Below are 16522 nucleotides of genomic sequence, written 5' to 3'. Positions count from 1 at the left end.
TCATAGCAAAATCTTGGCCCCAGATTTTCCTATAACATTCTTATGAATCTGCCCATAGCCTCTGTATCTCTTTCCATGTATTATATTTACCTTTATGCAGGTCAGGCTCTGCCTTCCCTCCCTGTTCTAGCAGAATGCAAACAAGGTCAAGAACCATGTCCTCTGGGAATAAGGGGAAGGGGATCAACATTTATATAGCTCCTCCTAGGCACTCTGCAAAGTCTCTTTACAGGTATTCTCTCATTTGATAACCCTGCAAGGCAGGTACTGCTATTATCCCTATTATACAAGTTGAGGAAACTGAGGCAAATAGGTTAAGTGACTTGTCCATTGTTACACAGCCTGAAGTTGAGTTTGAAGTCAGTTCTATCCATTATGCCACCTAGCTGTCTTCTCATTAAGTCATCATCAGAATTTGAATCCTTTTGATTCCAGAGTACCTATCCTTCATGCTATGACACATAGAAAGATATTTTTCCTATCTACAATCTCCAACCCATATTGTCCAACACCACATGGAGGGGTAGGCAAGCTGTCTTTATCTTACCTGAATCAAGGGTTTATTTGTTCCCATAAGACCAAGAGGAGAAACAAGTTGGCTTCCTTTGTTCTGAAGCACCTTACCGCACCATCAATATATTTTTCTCCTATTTTGAGGTTCAAATCTTTTTGAGTGGATTGATTATTTTATTATCCTGCCATGGATTCTATATCCCTCAGAGAAATGAAGGATTCTGCTTGAGCCATCATCTATCTTTCAGGAACTGGAGATCCAAGATGACCTGGTCCTGCTGGCCAAGACCTCCAAACTCTCTTCCTTATCTTGAGGCTAACGCCAGGGTTTCAGGTACTTGGCTTGACTGGGAAAAGAAACAGATGCTCTCTGGTATAACTTTTGTTATACCACAACCCTGCTGCAGAATCACCCATGATTTCCTCTTTTATAGACTCAGAGGTTATTTGAGTTGGAAAGGAACTGAGACAGTATCCAGGGCAACCCCCACCCCAATTTTAAAGATGAGGAAATAGAATACAACTACTCCAAATGGGGTGATTTAAAGTGCTGTGGAAACCGCAAGGCATCATATTTTCCTCTTCCTCATTGGTCATGTCCAAGCTCTTTTGTTTGGCACTCAAGACTCTACATTCTGTTCTCTCTTTAATATTATCTCACTGTTCTTCAAGTTTTCGCTTTCACTCTGTCCTCCTTGTGCCTTGGAGATAATTCATTTCCACAGCTTTGATGTTACTCATGATCTTTTCCTACCTGGAATATCAATATCTCTAAAGGGTAGAATTTAGAAACCTTTCCCAAAGTGTTCCTGCCCTTCCCTGATCTGCCCCTCCTATGACATATTTAGCTGTTGCTATATAGCTAGCCCTTTATTTCCTCCTTGTTAGTCCCCTTTCCCTGATTGGTTATAAACCTCCTGAGGGCATAGACTGATCTTATACTTCTCATGTCTTCCCCTATGGTAGTCAACACAGCAGAAACGCTCAAGTTTTTAATTGGGCTCAAGTATACTTTCCCCCAATTGCCTTGTCTCTAGAAAGACCATCTCGAGCACTTTACTTTGTCCAAGCTGGAAGTATATCTACTTGCTTTGTTCCCCAGGTCTACCAACATCGGTGACCATTTTCAGGATCTCTTGCCTACATGAGGTCTGAGGTGCCTTTCAGGTTGGACAACCCAAACACCCATCTATCCTATAGAAGTGGACACTGAGGCCCAGAGAGGTGAAATTATTAGTCTAAGGGCACATCCAGGTCTTCTTATGTCAAACGCATTGCCCTTTCTGTCAATGTTTTAGATTGGTTCTTCTGTTTTTGTCCCTTTCCAAGGAAAGTCCTTACCTGCTCCTAAGAAACATATGGGGCTGGACAGTTCCCATGTATGGGCCTGTACTGTTTTGAGTGACTATGAGGGCTGATGAATTGTCAGTCCCTTGCTCTTTCCCTGACCTTATGTCCTAATGACTTCACACAAACCAGCATCCATCCTGCCCTTCCAAATCCTGACCAATGGAAACTAAGCCCAATCCTGGATGGGAACACTTAGCTCAGACATGGTAGGTGAGGGGCTGAATGCTGGGCAGGGGTCTCATCCTGTTACCTGTAGGCAGTGCTAAAGCTTCGGAAGGTGTTCCTGTGGGGAGAAAAGCAATGCTACTTAGGTCTGAGGTGGCGGAGCCTCTGCCCTGGTTCCAATGGACAACCCCTAAGATGGATTGCTTACGTGGTGTCATAAGGCAGAGGTTTCTGTCCATACTGGTCAAGGCTGGGGTTCTGGTTAAGACAGTACTAAGAGAGGACCAGAGAAGAGATCTGTCAATAGTGACTTTTTGACTTAACTTTCCTCATGGAAGCTTGGGGGTTCTTGGGGAGGGGTCTATGTATTCCCAAGGGTCAAAGATTCATACTGTTTCCTGCCCTCAGGGATGAAGCCTGCAGTCAATAGATTTGGAGTATTAATATTCTCCTAGTCTAATTCCTTTACTTTACAGATGAAGAAATGGAATAGATTGCTTAAGACCACAGAGCGGGGGGCCAAGCTGAATCTTCTCTAGAAGGCTTGAAAGGGTTTAGGGGATGATTTCAGTTGTGAACACTCTTTTTTAAAAATTTAAGGCCATGGAGTTAAGTGACTTGCCCAAGGCCACACACAGCTAGGTAGTTATTAAGTGTCTGAGGCTAGATTTGAACTCAGGTCCTCCTGACTCCAGGGCCAGTGCTCTATCCACTGTGCCACCTAGTTGCCCTGTTGTGAACACTCTTAAGCAGTTGTATTACAAGGAGTGATCCCCAGCTGACCCGAGAGAGGGATAATGACTTCAGGAAGTGATGTCTTTGCCCTTGTTGACCATATTCCCCCTTCTGTATGTATGTATGTATGTATGTATGTATGTATGGTACTTTGTCATTTGACACATATGGTTATGTGAGGTATTTATAAGGGAGGCATGTATTCTTATCTTCATCTTATAGATAATCTATCTTGCCTAGAGTCACTCCATTTCCAATGGAATCCAGGGAGCAGAGATGTAAATTGGGGGTGATAATTAGGCAGGGAAAGCAGGACTCCATTGATTTAAAGGTCAGGAGAGCCTTTGCTTCTTCCTGCTCAGACCCCTGAGAACTTTGTCACAGAAATCAGAATGAGGGACTCTGCTGTCTTCCCTGACTCCCCTCCTCTCCTCCATTGAGAACCACTGAAGCCATCCTAGATATACCTCTAATCCAGGGACAGGCCTGTATAAGGCCCATGAAACCAATTGGTCTGGCACTGCTATGGCAACCACAGGTGGGACTTGAAATTCAATAAATCAAAGAGCTTTTTAGGTGTGATTAGGGGTGATTTAGGGGTGGTTAGGGGTAATTAAATGTTTGACCAAATACAGCAGGCTAATTTTTAAGTTGATAATTTTGGAAGGCCTGTGAATGATGTTATAAATATCCAAATGACCCTTGGCAGAAAAAAGGTTTCCCATCCCTGCTCTAATAGATAAAGAAGAATTCTTTTTTCTATATCCTGTTCCATTCAGGGGCAAGGGAGAAGGATATGGGAGCTGCCTCATTCCCCATCATTCTCTTCCTTTTTTCTCTCCTCCTACTCCATCCTCTCTGGGTTGTCCAAGCTTATAGACTAGATCCCCTTCCAGTAGAGATGTATCAGGTCCTGCCCTCTGCCAGGGCCCAGGATCACTGGGCAGTGGTAGGCAAGGATGACTCAAGTAATCCTACCCGCCAACACTGAGTGACATCCGGCTTCAGGTACCTCACAGCATAGCCACTGAAACCCTCAACTGTGGAAAGAAAAAAACAGAAGATGCCTAGTCTAAGCTCAAGGTCATTGCTTCTGTCACACAACAGATTAAGTCCATCTAGAAATTTCTGACTGCCTGCCATAAACCCACCTACCCTCATATCTTCCCCAAACTTTAAAATCTTACTTTTAGGGTCACATTTTTAGGTCAAGGTGCCATTTCCTTGCCCCAAATGCTTGTTAAGGGGCAGGACCCATTTTACATTTTAATTGATCAGACTGGCTCACAATCCTCCAACAAGTTGTAGTAGGTCTATAGAAAAATGGGGCTCAGAACTGGTAGATTTTGAACATGGGGAACAGGGAAGACATCCAAAGCTGTAGGCCTCTGAGTAGCAAGAGGAAGATCAAGGCCCCAGAATCCTAGTGGAAAGTGAGATGGGTCCCTGAGAAGAATGGAAGGAGGGAGAAATCTCATGGACTTCTTAGTTATCCCAGGCATTCTCTGGGCCAAAGCAGAGGCTTCTACTGCCTGAGAGGCAGGAGGTTCTCTAATTCCTTCCTCCATCTCCCAGGTCCTCATTTCCTTCATATTTCAGAGTCTGACACTTAAGGCTTTGAAGGACAGGAAAGAACCAGCTGAAGGGAGGAAGGCTATATTTCTGGACTCAGCAGGATCTGGAAATGGGGACAATATCTCTGTTGGACACAGGGAGGCAACTGTCTATAAATTTCCTACAGACCATGGTTATTCCCTCCTACAGGCTCTGCTAAAGATAATAATTACTAACTAATGTTCCTATGGCACTTTCAGGTCCACAAAACTCTTTTCTCATGATATTTTTCTAGGGTGTTTTTGTCATTTCCATTTTTTGGATGGGGAAAACTGAGGCTCAGAAACTTGACTTGCCCAGGGTTACATAGATGACCAAGTGCCACAGGATTAAAGTTACTAAATTGGAAGCATAAAAAAAAAACAACCTAAATCAGCTATAATGTGACAAATTGGCAAGAAATGATTGTCTTCTATGGTAAGGAAGCTACTATGTCTTAGGAAAAGTCTGGTGGGCAGTCTTGATCAGGATGAAGGGAAACCTTATGCTTCTCCAGGTCCTTTCTATTCATTTTCTTGTTTCATCCTGTGAAGTAGGAAAGAATTATTACCCCCACTTTATGGAGGAAGAAACAGGGAAGGAGGTTGCTTTGGGCCCACCATGGTCTGTAGTGGAGCTAGAGTAGACATCAAGGAACTTGGCATACACAGACTTTGACATGGGTTATGTTTTGGTTTCTATATTCAGAGATCTTAAGTGCCTAATAAAGCATTCCTTCCTTCCCTCCATTCTATCTTCCCTTCCTTCCTTCCTTCCTTCCTTCCTTCCTTCCTTCCTTCCTGCCATCTTTCTTTCCTTCCATTCCTTCTTCCTTCCATCCCTCCTTCCACCCTTCCTTCCATTCCTTTCTCTCCCCAGATCCCCCCCTTTTCACCCTATCTTCACCCCAATACAACTACTTTACATTTCCTGTCCCCTCTTCCCACAAGGAGCCTTCAGGTCCCCCCCCCCCCAGTCCTCCCTACTACCCACATACTCTTTTTATCCACAAGAGGAAGCTTGAACTCTCCTGATGCAGAGACAAAGTGACACCAGTCTTCAATGGCATGAGTATAGCTGGGCCAGTCGATATGATTGATGCCGGGTGCTAGTGGGGCCAACGTCCCACATCGGTGCCTCTTTTTAAGCATCTGTCCTGTTCCAGTGATATCCTGTGCAGGGAGACCCCAGGCCCAGACTGAAAGAGGAAAGGCAGCTTCTGGTTCTGAGACACTGGGGTAATGGAGGAGGGGGTGGGGAGAGATGGTCTCCAAAGGGTTCCTCAGGGCCAGAGGATCATTAGCATTGGCCCATCCCAGCATCAGGGCTATACTAGACAAACAATGTTGCAGGACCCAGGAATGGACCCCTGCCCCCCTCCCCTGCCCCCTCCTCTGCCCCCTCCCCTACCACATTACTTTCCCCAGCCCTTTCAGTCCTTCACCCATCAAATCAATCAATCAACAGCCAGTTATTAAGTGACTACCTCATGCAAAGTCAAATTCTGAGAAGTCAATGAGAAAAAATGATTCCTCCTATTTACTGATACACATTGGTAAATGGAAGGAAGGGGCCTTGAGCTGAGAGCCCGGTACTTCCTCCTTCCCACTCAAGGGCAACCCTGATCAGGGAGTAGGCAAGATTCTTCCCTGCTTAGTGAGAGACAGAGAAAAGATACTCCTTGCTTCGGGGCCCCCTGTCCTGGCAGTTAATGATGAGGGCCATCCCCCCGGTCATGCCTTTCAGGTCTTTGTGACTAATAGGGCTGAGGGATCAATCACATCAGTGATAGACGTAATATTGGAGAATCCCACAGTTTGACTGAAACCAGACAACAGCTTTTTAGGTGGGAATTGGTTCTTTGGAATGGAAACCAGGGAGGAGAGGGAGAAGTTGAACCTGTGGGGCTGTTTCTGCTCACTCCTTCCCATACCTGTGATCCTTTTACTCCCTTTGCTGCCCACCTTACCATCTTCCCTCCATCTCCAAGTTGGATTTGTGTCTGGGGGGGGTCACTCACCAGACTACTCAGGTTTTTGTTGGGGACCCCCAGCAAGCTGAAGTGTGCTTTGTTAAAGTCATCTGAAGGTAAGAGAAGCAAATGGTAGAGGGGTGTATCAGATGACTGTGTGACTGGTTGCATAATTGAATCTTTGCAATTGTCCTGTAGAGTAGTAAAATATGGAATCTCTGGATGTGAGTGTTTTTGTATGTGTTCTTTCGGGGTAACTTTGATTAGGTTACCCAGGTCATAAAAGGATTAAGCTTCAGACATGCCCTTTCCTGAAGGGCTCTTGCCCTTCAAGATATTCTCTGTGACGGTGTGAGGATGTGTGAGGTAGAGAAGTAGCAAGGACCAATTATGGCCGTCCTCATTTAGCAGATGAAAAGCGAGAGAGGGTCAAGGAAGGGAATATCCTAGGGTCTTAGATTTAGAACTGGAGCTGACCTCAGAGGCCATACCTCTCCAACTTTATAATGATGTAATCCAAGGACAAGACCCTTGGATGTACAACCTACAGAAGTCCTCTAAGAGGACCTTGCCTCCATCGTGTCCAGGCATGGGACTCTAGACAGGACCCAGGTGGACATCATTACCTTTGCTGCAGTAGGTAGATGACTGGCAGTGCTCATCAGGGAGTCTCCCGCTGACTGTATCCATGTCCATTCGCCTCAGGGTGGGCAGGTAGGGGTGGTAGAGTTGCTGTTTCACCCCTGCAAGCATGTTCTTCTTTGGAGGAATGGGAAACATGATGGCTGGGCTTACATAAGTTTCTACGGAGTTATCAGTCCAAGGGACTAGGTCGATGATCCGAGCCATGGCTGAAAAATCCCATAGTGAGAAAAAAACAGACGACAAATATCCAGTAAGAAGGTTGAACTGTGAACCCACCAACTGGGCCCCCTCCCAGACTCCTCTCCTTCCCATCAAGAATTGAAAAACAAAAGGAGAAATAGGAAAAAAAGGAATTGAGAGATCTCCTTGGAGAGGAGGTGATAAATCTAAGGGCCCTATGATGTCAGAGCTACCACTGGTAGGCTGGTCCCACTGGCAACTCTATCCATGATTTTTCATCTCTTTGCCTGATTAGTTTTAATGGAAGTGGGTGGAGGAATGAAGTTTTCTGGGACCCTTTCCCATCTCTACTTCATCTGAGCTTTTTGAGTCCAGAGGGATTACTTGGCCCAGATAATAGAACCAGGAAATCTGATTTTGAAACCCTGGCACCTAGTCTGAGCTGAGTCCAGCCTCTGTAATATAACCATGACATTGGAATAGAGGCTTGGGAAACTCCATGATATACTGGTGGAACAGTTAGGCCTGAGGAGAGGGACTATCTCTGTTTCTGGCCTACTTTCCACTCACTTCTGCTAAGGGTTGTAGAAGATATTGAAAAAATAAAAATAAAGGGCCCATGCAATATTTGAGGAGCTGATTAGGAAAAAATCTCCATCTTTAGGGCATGAAAGGGGATTGAGGGAAAATACTGGACAACAGCAAGAAGAAATTCTTAACTTGGATTTACTAACATATATAATCTACCGATGAAGTTTATTAAATGTTTACTATGTGCCAGTCACTGTGATTAATATTTGGCACATACTAAGAGCTTTTTAATGTTTATTGACTCAGCACAGAGCATGCAAAAAAAAAACCCAAACAAGCAACCCCTACCCTCCTTGATTTTCCAGTCTATGTGCATACAAGAAACATATGGGATAAGCTAGAGATAATCAACGAAGAGAACACTCTAGAATTATAAAGTTAGAAAGGTAGACCAGACTATCAGGGAGCAGGAGCAGAATTAGAATCAGAACTTGTATCTCTTGATTCTTAGGCCACTGTTTCTTTCCCTGGTTTAGAATAATGGAAAGCCCTTCTCTAGTTCTGATTTTTAACATTTTACAATCTCAGCTTCCCACCAGAGGATGAGGTATCCAAAGACATGTGAGTCTTGATGGGGTGGGGGGGAGGAAGGAGGAAGAGCACAATTTGGATCATGAGTTCCTGGAGGGGAGGTGGATATACAAAATTATGTTGAAGAAGAGGGTGATCCAGGAAGGTTTTGGAAACTAGCCAGCATCTTAACAAGTACTGAGTGATTAGGTTGGTAGGAGAATGCAGAGGAAGAAAATCAATAAAAAGTAAAATTGAAGAATCAGCAAGAATCAGTAAAAAGTAAAGAACCAGGAAGAATCAGTAAAAAGTTAAGAGTCAGTAAGAATGAGAAGACTAAAAATTAATTGGTAACTAAATAACTTAATTTTAAAGAATGAGTGGATAAAACAGCAAATCATAGACACAATAATTTTGTCCAAGACAATGATAATAAGGAAAACTTGTGGGATGGGAAAATTTTATATCTCTAAAAGCTTATTGGAATAAAAAAGAGAAATAGGAGATCAATGAATTGGGCATGCAACTAAAATATCTAGAGAAAGAACAAATTAAAAATCCCCAATTAAATATCAAATTAGAAAATTTGAAAATCAAAGGAGAGAAGAATAAAATTGGAAGTAAGGAAACGAGCTAATAAGAAAAACTAAGATTTGGTTTTAAGAAAAAAACAATAAAATAGATAAACCTTTGGTCAATTTGATTAAAAAAAAGAAAATCAAATTACCACTATCAAAAATGAAAAAGATGAATTCACCATTAATGAGGAATAAATTAAAGTATAATCTGGAGCTATTTTGCCCAACTATATTCCATATTTTGATAATCTAAGTGAAATGAATTATTTACAAAAATATAAATCGCAGAAGAGGAAATTAAATACTTAAATAACTCCATTTCAGAAAAAGATATTGAATAAGCCATCAATGAACTCTGTTAGAAAAAATTTCCAGGGTCAAATATATTTGCAAGTGAATTCTTTTTTTTTTTTTAGTTTTTTTTGCAAGGCAAATGGGCTTAAGTGGCTTGCCCAAGGCCACACAGCTAGGTAATTATTAAGTGTCTGAGACCGAATTTGAACCCAGGTACTCCTGACTCCAAGGCCGGTGCTCTATCCACTACACCACCTAGCCGCCCCTACAAGTGAATTCTATAAAACATTTAAAGAACAATTAATTCCAGTTCTATAAAACTATTTGAAAAAATAGGTGAAAAGGAATTCTGTCAGATTCTTTCTATGACACCAAAATGGTGCTGATACATAAACCAGGAAGAGTCAAAACAGGGAAAGAAAATTACAGATCAATTTCTCTAATGAATATTGGTGCAACATTTTAAATAAAATAGTAGCAAAGCAACTATAGCAAGTTATCAATAGACTAGTACACTATGATCAGGTAAGATTTATACTAGGCATGCAGAGTTTGTACAATATAAGGAAAATTGTATAATTGATCATATCAAAAACAAATCTAACAGAAATCATATGATTATTTCAATAAATGATGAAAACTTTTAACAAAATACATCACGGGGGGGGGGGGGGTGGCTAGGTGGTGCAGTGGATAGAGCACCGGCCTTGGAGTCAGGAGTACCTGGGTTCAAATTCGGTCTCAGACGCTTAATAATTACCTGGCCCTGGGCAAGCCACTTAGCCCTATTGCCTTGCAAAAACCTAAAAACAACAACAAAAAACAAAATACATCACCCATTCTTACTAAAACCACTAGAGTGTATGGGAATAAATGAAGTTTTCTTTAAAATGACAAGCAGTATCTATCTAAAACCATCAGCTAGCATATATGCAATGGGAATAAGCTAGAAGCTTATCACCATGTTATCACTATTTTTATTCAGTATTGTATTAGAAATGTTAGCTTTGGCCATATGAGAAGAAAAGGATATTGAAGGAATTAGAATAGGTAGTGAGGAAACAAAACTCATTCTCTGTAGATGATGAGATTGTATACTTAGAGAATTCTAGAAAATCAACTAAAAAAAGTACCCCACATGTACAAAATATTTAGAGTAGCTCTTTTCATAGTGACAAAGAACTGGAAATTGAGAGGATCTCATCCATTGGGGAAAAAACTGAACAAATTGTGATATATGAGAGTGATGGAGTATTATGGGTCTGGAAGAAATCATGAGTGATGAGACTTCAGAAAAGCCTGGAAAGATTTGGATGAACTGGGACTGAGTGAAGTGAGAGCAAAACTAGAAAAAAATTCTACACACTACCAGCAACAATGATCGATGATCAGCTATAGTGGATTTGCTCATTTCAGCAGTATAATAATCAAAGACAATTCCGAAAGACTTGTGATGGAAAATATCATCCACATCCAGTGAAGGAACCATGGATTCTGAATGCATGTCAAAACTTACTAGTTTCAATTTTTAAAAGTTGTTTTATGTATTATGATTTTTTCCCACGGTCGTGGTTTTTTTAATCCCCTTTTTAGTTTGATTCTTCTTTCACAACATGAATAATATGAAAATGTTTAACATAGCTATACATATATAATCTATATTAGATTGCTTTTTGTCAGGGGCAGAGAAGGGAGGAAGAGAGAAAAATGTGAAACTTAAAAACCTTACAAAAATAATTGTTGAAAATTATCTTTGCATGTAGTTGGGGGGAAAAAAGAATCAGTAAGAATCAGTAAAAAGTAAAGAATCAGCAAGAATCAATAAAAATGATGAAATTTAGAACTGGAAGAAACTTTAGGACCTTTGAGCTCAACTTTTTTATTTTATAGCTGGGGAAAATAAAGTCTATAAAGTTAACAAGTGGCCCAAGCTGGTAGTAGTAATAATTAAGTGGCAAAGTCAGAATTTGATAAGCAGGTCTTGAAATTTCAAGTGTTCTTTCCACTATTTTGATGCTACTTTTAAGGGTTTGGAAAGGGAGGCAGGAGGACTCAAAAAAGGGAGGTGAAAAGTTACTAGTAACAAACCTTGGCTACTTTGAAATCTTCACAAAGTCTGACTTCTCTTCACTCTAAAGAGGGAGATATCATCCAGGGGACAAGGAGTTCTGATGCACTTGGGGCAGATTTTGTATTTTATCCAGGTCACCATATATCCAAGGAGGAAGCAAAGAAGTAGGAAGGGAAGAAAGACCAGTTCTCCAGCAAGAAGGGATTAAAACAAACAAACATTCTGTGGAGACAATATATATCCTCTTGGAGTTCTTCCTATTGTGAAGTCTCCATCCTTGGTCCTTCTGTTTACTGATCCCCTTATTCACCAGGGCAACAGACGGCTCCCATCTAAAGTCTTTCCTGGGCAGGAAAGTCAGTGTTGCTAGGTTACCAACAGTGTGTCATCAAAGATACCTGGAAACTGATGACCCCTATTCAGCCCAGTTGAAAGGAAATTCTTCCTGTTGGGGAGGACTCTGGTCGGCTGCTACAGAGGATAAAAGAATGTGTTCTTTAAGGAAATATGAGTCAGAGAACTGGGGGGCCTCTGGGTTGTGGGAAGTGGGGGAGAATGCCAGCATCTACCCAGGGTTACCCACTCATCTCACCCCTAAGTGAAGCCAGGCAGAGCAGACTTTGCTTCATGGAGGCAGGCACAGAGAGGAGAAATAACTCTGCTTGGACTGTTTGGGTACCTACCGTCAAGATTTCAATGGAGTTAGCCCTTTGACTCTTAGAATCAAATACTGACCACATCCCCAAATAGCTAAATAGTTGAACCCAGTTGACATGGCTCAGGGCTACGTTGCTCATAAGAAGAGAGACTCAAGTTAGACCTAGAAAAAGGACTTCTGGCTACCACAAGCATTTGTTTTTTAGATTTTTTGCAGGGCAATGGGGTTGAGTGGCTTGCCCAAGGCCATACAGCTAGGTAATTATTAAGTGTCTGAGGCCAAATTTGAACTCAGGTCCTGTTGACTCCAGTGCTGGTGCTCTATCCACTGTGCCACCTAGCCCCCCCCCCCCCCACAAGTATTATTAAAATGTATTTTTTTAGAAGGAGGAGTGGACACTAGGAAAGGTTAAATGACTTATCCATCTAGGCAGTATCTCTGGTGGAAATGGAACCCAATTCTCTCTTACGTCAGGTCCAACTACACCCTTATGTCTTATTACCAGGCTACCTTGGGAAGATGGGTAGGAATGCTGAAAATGGCATTTCAGATCTGGAGAATGTTATCATTGTTCACATCATAATTCTCTTTCCCAGTGGAAATCCTAACAGAGAGGATACATGGTAGAAGAGTCAGCATAAGGTCCAGTTCAATAAGGCTCTACTGAAACTTGGGACATCATGTTGGATGTTGGGCTTTCAATGAGGAAAACTGACTTTGCTGTTTAACAGGTGTATGACTTTGGGTGAATCTCTTTTCCCTTTTGAAACTTGAACTAGATCATAAAAATAGGAAGGGACTTTCTGAGACCATCTAACACTCTAAATAAGCAAATAAATTTTATAAGAAACCAAAAACCCAATTGATTTAATTGATCAGATTCACAAAGAAGAATCTGGGAACAAAAATTTGAACTTGGTTCTCTATTCCAAAGCCACAGTTCTGACCATTCCATTTCTAGGTCTCCTTGGAGCTCCCAGCCCATTGGTCAGGAATTGATTCTGTGGCATCCAAGCAGTGGAGTGTATAGTTTCCAGGCCTTGGAGTCAGGAAGACCTGGGTTCAAACCTTGCCTCAGAAACTAACTAGCCATGTGACTCCAGGCAAGACCTTTAACTTCTGCCTCTCGTTCCTCACCTATAAGATGAAAATAATTATAGCAAGGTCATCGTGACAATTAGATGAGATGATATACGTAAAGTGTTTTGCAAACTTTCAGATGCTAAGTACTAGCTATTATAATTTCTAAGGACCTCTTAGCTCCTAAAGAGTTGTTGCGAAATCCAATGTGGAAGATAAAATGAGTGGATTTTTTTCCCCTTCTGTGGAAAAGCAAAAGGAATTACCCTGTGGAAGGGGAAGGAGGTGGGGAGAAGAGAGGTCTGACCGGCTTCTTCCTTCACTAGTATATAAACATAGTGCCTGTTAGAGATTAGAGAACGCCCTGGAAATCCGAGGTCAGTGGTAAAGGGATCAGGGAGATTGGCAGCCTCAGCAGGTTATGGATTAGCTCAATGACACTCACTCTACCTCAGGCTTTCTGAAAATTGCCCCTCTTCCAGTTTTGTGACCTCGGCAGGGAGCAAGGAGGAAGATAGGAAGAGGAGAAGCTCTGAACAGACAGCCTTCACCCTGCAGTCCTTGGTCCATCTATCATCTTACCATTTAGGCCTTAGAAAAGGAAGGGACTTTAGCCCTTTTACAAATGAGGAAACTGAGGGCCAGAGGAGAAATGACAACCCAAGCCTATCGACTCCTCTGATCCCAAGTATTTTCCACAAGGGAAGCAGGCATATGATTTGTCTCCATAGCTCAGGGATGTTGGCTCTTTTCAGGCAGCTAAGAAAGCCTTGGTTCTTTCCTCAAGAGCTTTCATTTCTTGACAAATGACTGCTCCCTAGTCTTATCTTCCTGGCCTTCATCTAGGACCGGTCCCTCCATTCCCTGTCAGCTGCATATCATTGACACCCCATCCTGAGCACTTAACCTCCCACCCCACACCTTTACAATCTGATCTTGCCTTACCTTTCCAGGCATTATCCCCTAACCAGGGGTTTAAAATGAGAGCCAGGGATTGTGTGGCTAGACTTCAGGGGATTCATAAACTTGGAGAGGGGAAGAAAGAATCTTTATTTCAATATCATTGGTTTCCTTTGGAATCCTGTATATTTTATTTGATGCATTTAAAAGCATTATTCTGAGACGGGGTCCCTAGGCCTCATCAGATTACCAAGATGATTTTAAGAATGCCTGTCCTAGACCATCCCTTCAATACATGCCATATTCAGTATATGCTCTGATCAGATATGATAACTGGGAATGCTTTTTTTTCCCTTCCCTGGACTTGCCTTCTTCCTTCTAAGTCCCCACCCCTCCTTCTTGCCTACCTAGTGGTGAAGGATTAGACTCAAACTGCCTCTTTTGAGAAGCCCTATCTGATCACCTCCAACCTCTCACTCTGTCTCTCTTTCTCTCTGTCTCTCTGTCTCTCTCCTTCTTTTCTCTTCTCTTTTTTTTCTCCTTTCCTCTCCATGTCTCTCCCCTTTGAAATCTCCCTGACTTGGATGATGCTCAAGAGAGATAAAACCAAAGGGTCCTTTTCAGTTCTGCCTGACTGTCTTAGAGGCTGTCTAATCCAACCCAGATCTGAGTGGGAAGATCTGGGCTAGTTCCTTGGAGGAGTTTTCCAGGTACCATCTGAAGTCCTCCAAAGAGAGGGAATTCCTTAAGATGATCTATTCCATTTTATGGATTAGGAAGCTTTTCCTCTGTCACCTTCACTGCTCCTTAGTCTGTCCCTTAAGACCAAGTAGGCTAAATTCATCCCCCACCCCCTTTTTAGGCATTATTTTTGCAAGGCAAATGGAGTTAAGTGGCTTCCCCAAGACCACACAGCTAGGTAATTATTAAGTGTCTGAGGTCACATTTGAACTCCAGAGCTGGTGCTCTCTCCACTGTGCCACCCAGTCGCCCCTTCATTCCCCTTTTTGATGTGGCAGACCCTTTGACCTTTTTGCTCCCTCCTCCCCCCACCTCTACAACCCTCTTTTCTTCTCCAGGCTCAACATCTACTCCAACTAATTTTAGTTTTTTTCCCATGTGGCGGGCAGCCATTTATTTCTTTCACACAAAAGAAATGCTTAACACAAAAGGCTGACAAATAGGTAATGACAAAGACCAACACAAATGGCAGCAACTTTTTTCTGTTATACTCTTCCTGGAGATTGATTCTTAAAATATCAGAGCACAAAATTGGAAAAAAAAGGACTGCTGAATCAATATTTCACCTTTGGCTCATCACTGAATCCCTTAAAGGTCCATGTTTTCTGACAAGTCAGATTCTGGCAAGCTGTGCTCTTCCTCCTGACAACAGTTATCTCCTCTGGCACAGAGACCTTGGGTAAGTCACTTAACTCCCCAGGCTTCAGTTTTCTCATCTGTAAAAAGAGGGGTTTAGATGAGATGGTCTCAGGGGTTCCTTCTAATCCTAGAACTGGTACCCATCTTTGAGACTGATTTGAATTCAGGAAGAGGAGTCTTCCTCATTTTGCACCACCTAGCTACTACCCTTTTATAACATATAAAACACCGAATAATGATGGCTTACACTTATATAGAGCTTTAAAGTTTGCAAGTAATCTCATTTGAAACCCACAATAACTTGAAGAGTTAAGTGTTTTTTTAAGCCTATTTTACAGATTAGGAAAGTGAGATTGAGAGGTTAAAGTGATTTGCCCAAGTCACATCCATAGTAACTGTCTGAAGCAGTATTTGAACTTAGGTCTCTCTTGACTATAGTGGGGTTACCTCAGCTCCACCATGGTGATAGCTACTTTTGTCTGGTCTCCCAGGATTATCATCAAATATTTAAACATTTTACTGTGTGCCAGGGCAACTAGATGGCACAGTGAATAGAGCACTAACCTTGGAGTCAGGAGGACAGCCTCAGACACTTACTTACTGTATGATCCTGGGTAAGTCACTTAACCCTGATTGCCTCCCATCCAGGGTCATCTCCACTTGTTCTGATCCATATCTGGTCACTGGATCTTAGATGACTCTGGAGGAGAAATTGAGGTTGGGGAATTAGCACAGCATACCCTCACCTAAATCCAATTCATGTCATGGCACTTGGTCTTCTTTGAGAATGAAGGACAAAGATTATTATTACTATGTGCCACATATTTTCTCTACCAGGTGGAGCAGTGAATATAATGCTGAACCTGGTGTCAGAAAGATCTGAATTCAAATATGACCTCAGATGCTTACTGGCTGTGTGACCCTGGGCACGTCACATAGCCTATTTGCCTCGGTTTCCTCCTTTGCAAAATACTGCAGTATCTTTGCCAATAAAACTTCAAATGGGAGCAAGGAGAATCGTATATGACTAAAACAACTGAACAACATTAGGACTTACTCTAAGCACAGGGAGATCAAAAATAGGTGGAAAGCAAGGCAGTTTCTGCCTTCAAGGAGCTTACACTTTAACAGGAGAAGACAATACATAAGAGAGACTAAAAATTGAGGAGGATAGAGAAGTCCTGGAGAGAATCAGAATTTCTGGCTTGGAGATGGAGTCATGACTGACTTGGGACTCTTCCCTAGAATGGAGGCTCTGGGGGAGTAGCCAATCAGTGGGAGAGCCTGGATCAGGCCAAGAAGGTCCT

General features: G+C 42.2%; 2 protein-coding genes across 2 annotated transcripts in view; one reads left to right on the top strand and one right to left on the bottom strand.

The window, feature by feature from the left end:
- Window positions 1-645: 645 nt before the first annotated feature.
- Window positions 646-11517, bottom strand: SPMIP8 (sperm microtubule inner protein 8). Its single transcript, XM_074222753.1, has 8 exons — window positions 11215-11517; window positions 6955-7179; window positions 6377-6438; window positions 5354-5528; window positions 3742-3803; window positions 2237-2301; window positions 2114-2146; window positions 646-860 (listed from the first exon to the last, which is right to left on the bottom strand). The coding sequence occupies exons 2-8, from the start codon at window positions 7175-7177 to the stop codon at window positions 830-832; spliced, it is 651 nt and encodes a 216-aa protein (XP_074078854.1). The 5' UTR covers window positions 7178-7179; window positions 11215-11517; the 3' UTR covers window positions 646-829.
- Window positions 11518-14447: 2930 nt separating this feature from the next.
- CNGB1 (cyclic nucleotide gated channel subunit beta 1) overlaps window positions 14448-16522 on the top strand; it is a 106332-nt gene continuing 104257 nt past the window's right edge. Inside the window, exon 1 of the mRNA XM_074211170.1 lies at window positions 14448-15255. The gene's annotated coding sequence lies outside the window, so the exon portion shown is untranslated. The remainder of the gene's footprint in view (window positions 15256-16522) is intronic.

This window comes from Macrotis lagotis, chromosome 1 (assembly GCF_037893015.1).
Source record: "Macrotis lagotis isolate mMagLag1 chromosome 1, bilby.v1.9.chrom.fasta, whole genome shotgun sequence".
Taxonomy (NCBI): Eukaryota; Metazoa; Chordata; class Mammalia; order Peramelemorphia; family Peramelidae; genus Macrotis; species Macrotis lagotis.
This window is presented reverse-complemented; position numbering and strand designations above follow the sequence as displayed.